We start from the raw sequence: 10,559 nt of genomic DNA on the forward strand, positions 1-10,559 counted from the left end.
TTGTTTAATTAACGTAAGTACAGAAATAAATTATTATTAAATAAATAAATTATTTTAACACAATCTTTAAGAAGCCCTATGTTCAGGGTATAACTTCGTTATACCCAGCTTACTTGGGCATGATATATGGACGTATAAAGTTTCAAGTTGTCTTGAGAAGAAAGTATAAAAGGAATCTTGTCCTGAGAAATCTCATTTCAGACTTTCTCTCAGCCTCTTGGTATCTATCCCAAACCTACATTCCTAGTCAGGTCCCTGCTCAACTTAAAAAACAAACAAAACAACTCTAATAAGTTAGTGCTTTGTTGTATTATAGTTTTAAAAATATGGATTTTTCTTTAGGTTGATATATTCCCTGAAGAATTGGTAAGCTTCAGCTTTATTTTTCTAGACTTGGAATCTTTACATATCTTATAATTTTAATCTTTACAGTGCTTACTTTTTTTTTTTTTTTTTTTTTTTTTTATCCTCTGTCAAGAAACAGCCTTTATGTTAGCACAGAATATAAATGTCGGAGGTAAACAAAGGTATGCCCATTTTGGAAAACAAGTGAATGGATATTAAGGGTCTTAAAAGATTGAGATTTTGAATGTGTGAAGTAAGCAATAACCGATTAAACTCAACTGAGTTTAGGGAAAGGAAAATATCTTAGTGGTTCTACTTAGATTTAGAGTGTGGGATATAAAAATATACTACATGAATTCCTTCATAACAAATTCCTTAAAACAAAAATATTTTATTTCTTAAGTTACTGAGCTTATTTATTTTGCTTTTTACACAGATGCTGCATATGACTTACCTTGCTCTGGTGAAGACCAGTTGCTGGAACATGCCGAGGGACAGTCTGTGGCATGTAATGGACATTGCAAGTTCCCCTTTTCATCCAGAGCCTTTTTGAGTTTCAAGTTCGACCATAATGCTATCATGAAAATCTTGGACCTTTGATAGCAGCAGATGTGTTCTGGAAGTCCCAAGATCAGAGACCTGTTGCATTTGAGTGGGTGTCTCTCTGAGCCTTACCTTTCTCAGGTGTTTTAAAGAAATGCAGGGAGGCAATGATGTTTCTGCAGAGATTGTTCTCTGCAGAAGAGAGTAGAGAGAAACATGAGTTTGAACTGTAAATGCAGTTAAAACCTTTTATACAGGTGTACCTTTTCAGTGTTTGGCTAATGAACTTAAGTTACTTTTTATGAGGGCATTTTTTTTCTGTGATTGTGGTTTTTATTTTCTATTCTGATCAAGAAAACAGTGTTTGAGTTATCATGAAGTAGCTAAGTTAATGGGAGTTCTCAATCTACCCATTTCAGCGATTGCAATAATGGTTTCCTTACTTTGAAAATTTAAAAGAAACTTAAAATACACAATTACTAAATGAATATAAGAGCTGAAATGTCACAGAAGTCAAGATTGCAGGTCATCTGCTTTGGTGGCATTTTACAAACTTCTTTGCTTTAATCACTTAGGTTCTCTAATCCTCCTCTGCTTGGAGTTTTCTCAAAAGGTTTTATTTAGAGCCAGCATCTGATATATGTTATGTTCACAATGAATTCTTAGCAGCAGTTCATTAAAGGACAAAGTCCTCAGCCTGGAGAAGGACTGAATTGGTTGGGTGGGGAGTTGCTGCTCTAACTTTGCGTTATGCTGCCTGTAGCCAGTAAACCTTTGAGATGGCTGGAGAGAGAGTAGCAGAGATCATGGAGGCCAAGACCCAGCAGCTGCTTTGGTCATGTCTTTACCATCTTGCCGCCAACCCTTTAGTGTTGTACAATGATTTTGTTCTTCTGAAAATTTATTCTATATTACGGTTGTGTAAATAAGTATAGAATACTGACATTATTAGGTTTTACATTGCATCTCAGTGTTGATCTCTGGAAACTAATGTTATATTAGGTTCTAATTTGCATTGTAGCAGAGACTGCCCTGCTTTTACTAAGCATGCTGAAGCCCCTGGATGATGGAGCGAGAATGGAAGGGGTATGCAGTTTACCCAAGTACAAGTAAAGCATTTCACTAGGGGAAGAGCAGATCATGAAAAACCATACAAAACTCCTAGGAATGTATTTTGCTCTTTTAGGATTCTTAAATCCAAATAAGCATGACCATGCTCATTTTTAATAAGGATTTTAGCTATAATTGAGGACAATCACCAGGGCTTTTAAGGGGACTTAAGTGTTTGGGCTGCTTCTGACCTCAATGAAGGTATCTCTCTCTGGAGGGTGGGGAGGGTGGGAGCATATGCGTGCGTGTGCATCGGTCATGTGGGTTTTAAAAATCATTTTTTTACATGTGGTATCCACAAAATATATCTCTGCTTGTAAATTTTATTGTAGAAATCTTTATTCTGTATAGCTAGCCTATTTAATAGGGGTTCTATTTAACCCAGTGGGGCTTTCAAAAGAAATGCTATTGTAAGGAATTCACATGGTATTACTTTGCTTTAGCTTTTAAATGGCCTGATTTTAAAGGAGAAATTCTATTTATTAATAAAAGTGTCACCCTCTTGGTGCTAAGCAGGAGAATTCACAATTACAACATTGTGTTGAAAATTAGATTATTTACAATCCTGCATCTTTTAGTGTGACAAATTTGTGAATCCTTCTGTGACCTTTTTAAAAATGCATTATATGATTATGTTTGGGAGCTCTTACTGTTCTTTCCAGAAATACAGCTGCTTTGCTTGGGTCTCCTTGAGCCATATTTATAGTTGGTCCCAGCATTCCAGATTTCTGTTCAATTGTTAAGGGAGTGGAAACTTCGTTTGCCTGACAGGTAAATCATTTTCACTCATTTACTGTCATCTGGAAACCATTTAACTTTTAGTGTGTGTGTGTGTGTGTGTGTGTGTGTGTGTGTGTGTGAAGTGAATACTATAGTATGATTAGTTTTCTGGTGCCTAGAGCTGGATTTTTCAGCTCTCACAATACTAAAGCAAGAGATTAGAGAGTTTTTGGCTTTTTTGTTTGTTTGTTTTTTTAATCAGAAGTATGTCTTCTAATAGTGTTGAGCCTTTTCAAGACCCAACAAATTTTCTCTTTTCAGTTATGGCAGTTTAACCATAGTTAAATGTTATTGATGTTGTGCTGCTTTACTTAATGCACTGTGGAACAATAAGGGTGTTGGGATGGGATTTTGATAACTTGAGGCTTTTAGCTATCTTGACAGTTTGAGATAAAAATGTTAAAAGATGGGAGTTAAAGTTTGTGTGTGATGTGATTTAACTATGCAGAAAACGTGTTAAGTTGGATGTACCTGCTTTATGTGCATCTGGTATACTTATTCCTTTGAACCTGTGTATTAGTTTCTCAGTGTTCAGGTTGCCTTGAGAAAGGCCATGCTTAGCACAGAACTGGATTTCTTCTTTGAGAATTTTTAGCATGGTTTGAAGAAATCAAGTGATAGAGTGTGCTGAATATGCAATAATTTACTTGTATGTGCTGCATTTTAACAAGCTAGATGAGAATAGTTGTGTTGGCTTCATTCCGCTTATGTCTTTGAGAGAGAAATAGGTCTTTGAATCCACTTTTTAAATGTCGTTATGCTCCAACCTTATGAGTTCCAAGCTTCAGTGCACTGTGAATCTTATTTTTTTAAACTTTGTAGGTGCTTTTATGTATAATGGTAATGATTCATCAGATGTTAAATGAATTGTTTTTGTACTTAACCATTGTAATCCAAAAGATAGGGGTATGGTTTACATGCTTGCACAAGTTTTTATTAAGAAATAGCAAATGAATGGCTTTAGGATTTCAAACAGTGACGTTCTTCTGAGACATGGGCATTTAGAGAAGTCTGAGAATCTAATAGAACTCTTATGAGCATTGGTGAAATTTGATTGAAGATCTATGGAAATTAAGTTGGATTTTCATGTTCATATATAAAGGCAAGTAAGTCTATGCTATCAAAGAACTGTGGTCACTGCTTGCTGCTTTGAGCTTTGGATATCCTTATTTTTCTATTAAATATCAATTAGTATAGATAATGAAGATGTGTAGCAAAATTTTATGCTATAAGATTGGATTGGTACTTTGTCTTTTAGTAATTTGCGTGCACAGTAGTCCCTCCTCATTTGTGGCTTTGTTTTGTTTTCCGCAGTTTGTTTTCCATAGTCAACTGTGGTGTGAAAATAATAAATGGAAAAATTCAGAAATAAACAATTCATAAGTTTTAAATTGTACATTGGTCTGAGTAGTGTGATGAAATCTCACGCTTTCTCACTTCCTCCAGCCAGGGATGTGAATCATCCCTTTGTCCAGCAGATAAACGCTGTATATAGTACCTGCCTGTGAGTCACTTAGTCATCTTGATTATTATACCTACTTGTATCAGTGCTTGTGTTCAGGTAACCCTTATTTTACTTAATAATGTCCCCAAAGCACAAGAATGCTGGCAATTCGGATATGCCAAAGAGAAGTGGTCAAGTGCTCCCTTTAAGTGAAAAGGTATATGTGTATGGGAAAACATAGTGTGTGTAAGGTTGGTACTGTCCATGGTTTCAGGCATCCAATGGAATTCTTGGAATACATCTCCATGGACAAGAAGGGGTCTACTGTAATATCAAGTAAAAGGAACTCTAAGTGAATAAATAGCATCCTTCGAAGCACGGGGATTAAATTCTTCTATAAAACTCAGCATATTGTAGTGGTCTTTAGAAATGTTCAGATCTAAGTGCATGTGTACATTAAAAATATTTCATTACCTAGTCCCTCACTTTCTTTTTTTGGTCTCCAAGTTAACTTCCACAGTAAGGAGCAAAGTCAATTAAAAAACCAGGCTTTTGCCAAATTATTTTTCTTACATATTTTGGCTTTCTATATTTTTGTACCAGTGGACCTCTGTCTGCTCAGATTTTGTTTTGATTGACATCTTTTGTGTATCAGCATTCTCTGAGATGTTATTTTCTTTGCATATTAATCAGAGTTATAAGATCAGACTCATTAACGTTTTTTTCTGATTGCAGAAGAATAAGTGTTACCTAGTAATTTTGAGTTGGATTATTTTCTAGCTTGGGGAATCTATTGTAACTTTAGATTAATGGTAAGCAAGACAATATCTGAAGGTATCAATATCCTTTACCTTTAAGTAACCTGTCTCTAGGTAAACAAGTATTAGTGAAACAACAGTTTTGGTAAATAAATCTTATTCGCAAACAACTGTAGTCATGATGAAGTGCACTGCTTTTTTACAGGAACACAACCCGGAATACACACAGCCATGGTCAGGTGTGTGTCATAGTCACTTCATTTGGTAGCTATACATTTGTCACGAATGGCAATCCATTCCTTTTCATCTAGTTGCCTTGTGACAAACAGCATTTACTATTGAAATAGTGATCTGTAGCTAGGGAAGAGAGTCAAGCTGCCTCTCATGCATGGGAGTGGGCTTGAAGGGCTAGCTTCCATGAGCTTCGTTGCTCAGACTTTAAAGTACAAAGAAGTGTAAATAAAATATTATACTAAAGTATGGAAGTCTTATATCTTGAAAATGTTCATAATTGAATCTTTAATCTGGGTCCCCAGAATAATGAAATCACTGGTTAGAGATTCCATTTGTCTTGGATCTTCTGTGGTTAGAGGGGATGGTCTAGCTACAGTAGCAGTTTGAAAGCAAAATCTGAAAGGAGTTAACCTTGACAAAGTGCTTGCGTTAACTGTGTAGTGTTGGTCAAGAGTACTCTGAGAAAAAAGATTCACTACATAAATCAATTGCCTTTGTAACTTTGTTCCACACGGGCCCTCCTCTTAGTAGACTTTAGTCCTTCAGTTCAGTGATAGAAGAAGGCACTGAATGTATATTTGCTGCTTTATTAGTGGGAGGGTTCTTGCAGGTGTGGTTGGGTGTTTTGGTTATTGGCTTTTGCCTGTTGGGCACCATCTGAAGACCTCTTGTATCTTAATCTTTTTTCTTGGTGTGACTAGCCATGAAGAGGACATGGAGTCCTTCTCCCCATTCTCACTACCCTCCTTGTCCCTTATGTAGAAGAGTTGTTTTTTTTTTTTAAATTTCTGCTGCATCTGAATGGCGACTCTGCCACTGGGAATTTGCAAGCAATGATCATATCTTGCCTTCCAAAGTTGATCTCACTATGACCCTTGGGCCCACATGCAGAGGGCTGTAGACACCTGTGCCATTTCGAGTGTCTCAATGCATGTAGCCGTCAGATTGGTTTGGGAACAAAGAAAACTTCTGTGTGGTTCTAGGGTGAAATGGGCAGTGTTCTGGTCCTCAGTCTTAGTTTTAGACTTTTTGAGGTAGAATGTAACTTTTTAATTTAATCTTTTAATTCATTGAATCTGAGGTTCTAAAGCAATCTGTAGGTGCAAACTGGTGTGGAACATTTTGGGCTTAAATCTATATTGTTAGTAATTTCTTAAGCTTTAAGTTGTTAGCTAGTTCTTTGTAAAATGATTTCTTGGCTTATTATGCTTTTGTGATATTTAAGAATAGCCTATGGATAGCACCAAATGAATGCAAAGTAAAGGTTTTCAACTGAATAAAATTGAGAAAGGCAGTAAGTATTCCTCAGCAGTTTGGTTGGTTAGATGTGCTAACACGTTTGGAACAGATGAATAACAGTGGACTTGCACTCTTCATGGACTATACATATGCTATGCACTGATAGAAAGCACAAAAGACGACATCTGCTAGAGTTTTTGTGCAGTTCGCCATTGTCCTACGGCACTGCTCTCATTTTAGGTTTGTTTGGATCTTGCACAAGTACCTTTTAATTTCAAATGCAAGTGTCCAAGAACCGTCTTTAGTTTTACTTTTTGCTCATATTTCACTTCAGGGTTAGATGAGGAGACATGCTAACCTGATTTCCATTTTATAAATATTATAAACTCTTTTTCTTCAGTTACAAATGGGGAAGGAAAATAAAACCATGAACTATTTTACATAAATATATTTGTGTGTGTGTGTATGTATGTATGTGCACACACTTTTCTTATTGTTTTTGGTTTGCTTATTAGTTTAATACCTTATAAAATTGCCTTTGGGTAGGTATTCATATAATTCAGATTTTTAATTTTACTCGTTGGCTTTAATGAAAATTTCTAACCATCTTATTTCAGAATAAAAGGATTAATCAAGTGGAATTAATAGTTTATGTATTAACTAACTTAAATGCAATCCTCTTATGTAAGGTTGTCTTCTATCTAAGCAAAATAAGGACATATAATTTAGTTTGGATGGGAAAAGGAATAAGAATTGATTTCTTTTTATACCCTATTTCCAAAACAAGCTATGAACAAGTGTCTTTTATGCTGTAGGGACTAGGTATGTTCATGGAAGATATGTAATCTTCAGTTTTTTGGGGAGTAGTTTGAGCCTGAAAAAGGTAAAGATATTTATAATGAGTCATTTCAAACAAATTTTATTTGGAACTTAAAGCTGGTAGAAAAATCGAAGTGGTTTCATTAAATATATGAGATTCATTTGAGGAAACGACTTTAGAATAAATGCGATAGATTTGTAAACTATTCAGTAATCATTTTTGTCTTATGTGAAATGATTTAACATTAATTTTCGCCTTAATTGTAGCAAAGTTTTATTTACCTTAGGACATCTTAATGTTAGGAGAAAGACTAAACCATTGGTGTGATTCTGTCTATAGTAGAAGTAAAATTTTTGGTGCTTGTTTTGGCTAATTGTCAAACATTTAGGGAGAGTAGAAAAAGTATCAATTCCAAGATACCTGTCTGGTTCACTCTGTAGTTACAAGAATTGATGCCTTTAGAGCAGGTTTGTTTTTTTACTGGCTGAACAGTAGCTTTGTCTCTTTCCCTCAGTGTTGATGAAAGGCTAAGGACTGATTTTTCACTTATATTGGGTATGACTATCAGTTTGTTTGTGAGATTACTGCACTTCCAAAGTAAACTAGAAATGCAAGTCCTGTGTCTTAACAGTTATTGTGTTTTTTTTTTAAAGCTTTTTGATGTAAATAACACCAGTTTAGAAGTTACAAAATACAATTTGAGTGACGAAAGGTTTCCTTTGTATTTGAAGACTTTTTCAGTTGATTGGTCAAATATTGGCTTTCTGTAAAAACATTATGTTAAATTTAGATGGTTTGTAGTGCAATATCAATAAATTTTGCTGCTTGAGCAGTTTTAATTACTACCTTAACCTGTTTTCTGCTGTTACTTACTTATTATAGGTTCCAAGTTGTTCATATTTTGGTTGCATCTCTTTGGAACAATAAAAAATGACAAGTATGAGATAAAGGTATGTTTATATGATAGAAATACTAAAATGTAGAGTATTTCTGCAAAAATGAAAATAAAGAACTGGTATGTATTTTCCATGGCAAACAATTACAGTTTGGTCATTGCTTTATAGGAAGATTATAGTGTTAAATACATAAAACCCAGCAATTCCAAATTTGTGTTAGAAACCAGGTTTTCTAAATAGAACGCTGACAGGCCTTGAATCTCAGGAATTTTTATTTAAAAATTTAAGAGTGACCAACGTGTTCTACTCATGTCGAGGTACTTTGCTTTGATAGTGAGCAGTGACAGCAGTGCATTGTCTTCTAACATTTTGCAATGCTGTTGCATTCTTTGATATTCATGTATGACTTCCTTATACTTCCAATTCTCAATTATATTCCCTGTTTCAGTGTTTTTATTTTTTTTTTTTAGAAAGGGAGAAATCCTTTTAGATAACTTCATATTCATACCAAATTTGAAAAGGCAGCCAAATAGAACTTGGTGATAAATGGGGTTTCTTTGACTGTTTTGACCTAATATATAGTCTTTTAGCCCCTTGTGTTTACTAGGGCTTGTGATTTAATGTGAATCATCACAGATTCGATTATTCACCTGTTAGACACACAAATAGTATTACAGAAGGACAGCTTTACCCTTAAATGAACAGTTAAAGTACATCATGGGATTAGAAATATTTATTAAGAATGTAAAATATTATAAACGTCTCTGTATAAATAAATGGAGTTCTTTTAAAAAACAACTATATCAAATAACACAAAGTAGCTATTTTATAGCAGCTAAAACTAAAGGCATCATCTGGAAACAGCATACAAATGAAGAATCTAAAACATTACAAGGTATAGAACAGTGTTAAGTGGCAACTTTAAAATGAGACTTTGTATTCAAACAACAATACTGACAAATGCAAACTTAGTCACATGTGCTTTAATAACTGACAGTACATTCAAGCAGTTTTTCTAATAATTCAAGTGGTTTAAAAAGTAGCATATTTTCAAATAATAGGAAACTTATTAAATCTCATGCAAAGTAAATAAGTCTTGACAATGTCTAAAAACTCATTAGAAATAGAAAAGAAGGGAACATGTTTCATTATCTTTGCATTAGGTTCAAACAAAAGTGGATTCGGGGCTCTCCTTCACTGGGTAGTCCTGACATGAGCACAAGTGAATACTATGAGTTCTACAAACAGAACCTTTTCCATGTGGATTTGATTTGCAAAAAGTGCAAAAGTGGTAGCGCAGGGACAACTGAGCAGGTCATCAGTGTGTATGTGGGGGGACTGTGTAGACAGCTTGCTCTGTTCTGAGCTGCTGTTTCAGATTAGTGGATGAGTGATTTGTATCCACCTCTACTATGGAAAAATCAAGTACTACTAGTCAAGGATGTGGTTTAGCCAATAGCAGTAACTGGGACAGAATGATTTCTTGTTATGGTCACATGCAAAATCTCATTCAGATGCAGTGTGATAGAGAATGTATCCCATAGAACTCTTAACCAAAAATGTAATTGTTTTCTATATGTGAAACTATCTTCCTCTATACAGCAATTAGCAAAACAGGTATTTATGAACAGCTGCCATTCCAACTTGTACCCTTTTCCACTTTAACAGTCACTTAGTGCTCATTGATGCTGTGGTAGCAGCAGCCAGCATTACATTAATTGATAATTCTGGTTCTAGTTCCAAAAAGTTAGCACTTGACAGAGTAAGGCATATATCTATTAGTGAATACAAATGTTGTCAGACAGTAAATGTTTGAAATGGGAGAATCTAAAAGGCCACAGGTTCAGAGCTAACTTCACTCTGACCTATATACACACAAGCTTCCAATTGACTAAGATTTGGATAAATTTAGTAAGAACTGTATATACAGCGGTCATAATTTTTTAACAAGTTTTACTTCTTACAAAGTAGTGCCCAGCTTCTGAGCACTGGATAGTTTGCAAACCTCAGAAGTGGTAATTATTTCTTATTAAATAGGCCATTCCATTGGATAAGTAGAAAAATAATTGCTATGATTTAATAGTATCCCCTCCTGCAGAAAAAAAATAAAAATGTTATCCCTTCTCTTCCTCCAAAAAAAAAAAAACACCTCGGCAATCCTTTGATTACAGCCTAATTAAATGCAAAAATTTCAATCATCAGAGGACTCAGTCTCCTTTTGCCCTTTAAAAACTTTAGCTTTGTTTGCTACATGAAATAGGAATAGCTGTAAACTGAGTTAACATGAAATTTGTATTTTAGTTTCATGGATGAGACAGTTATGTATTTGGAAGTGATTTAAAGCTTTTTGGAACCTTACGACTTTCAGAAGTCATTCATAAAAGTTTTTT

At 34.7% G+C, this 10,559-nt stretch overlaps 1 protein-coding gene across 2 annotated transcripts in view; it reads left to right on the top strand.

Annotated features, from left to right (window-relative positions):
• DCP2 (decapping mRNA 2) overlaps positions 1-10,308 on the top strand; it is a 48,997-nt gene extending 38,689 nt beyond the window's left edge. For both annotated transcript variants that reach the window (XM_039848474.1, XM_039848473.1), the window contains one exon: positions 782-10,308. In XM_039848474.1, coding sequence (XP_039704408.1) covers positions 782-945 — 164 coding nt within the window. In that variant the 3' untranslated portion in view covers positions 946-10,308. The remainder of the gene's footprint in view (positions 1-781) is intronic.
• The last annotated feature ends 251 nt before the right edge of the window (positions 10,309-10,559 follow it).

This window comes from Pteropus medius, unplaced genomic scaffold, assembly GCF_902729225.1.
Source record: "Pteropus medius unplaced genomic scaffold, Ma_sr-lr_union100, whole genome shotgun sequence".
Taxonomy (NCBI): domain Eukaryota; kingdom Metazoa; phylum Chordata; class Mammalia; order Chiroptera; family Pteropodidae; genus Pteropus; species Pteropus medius.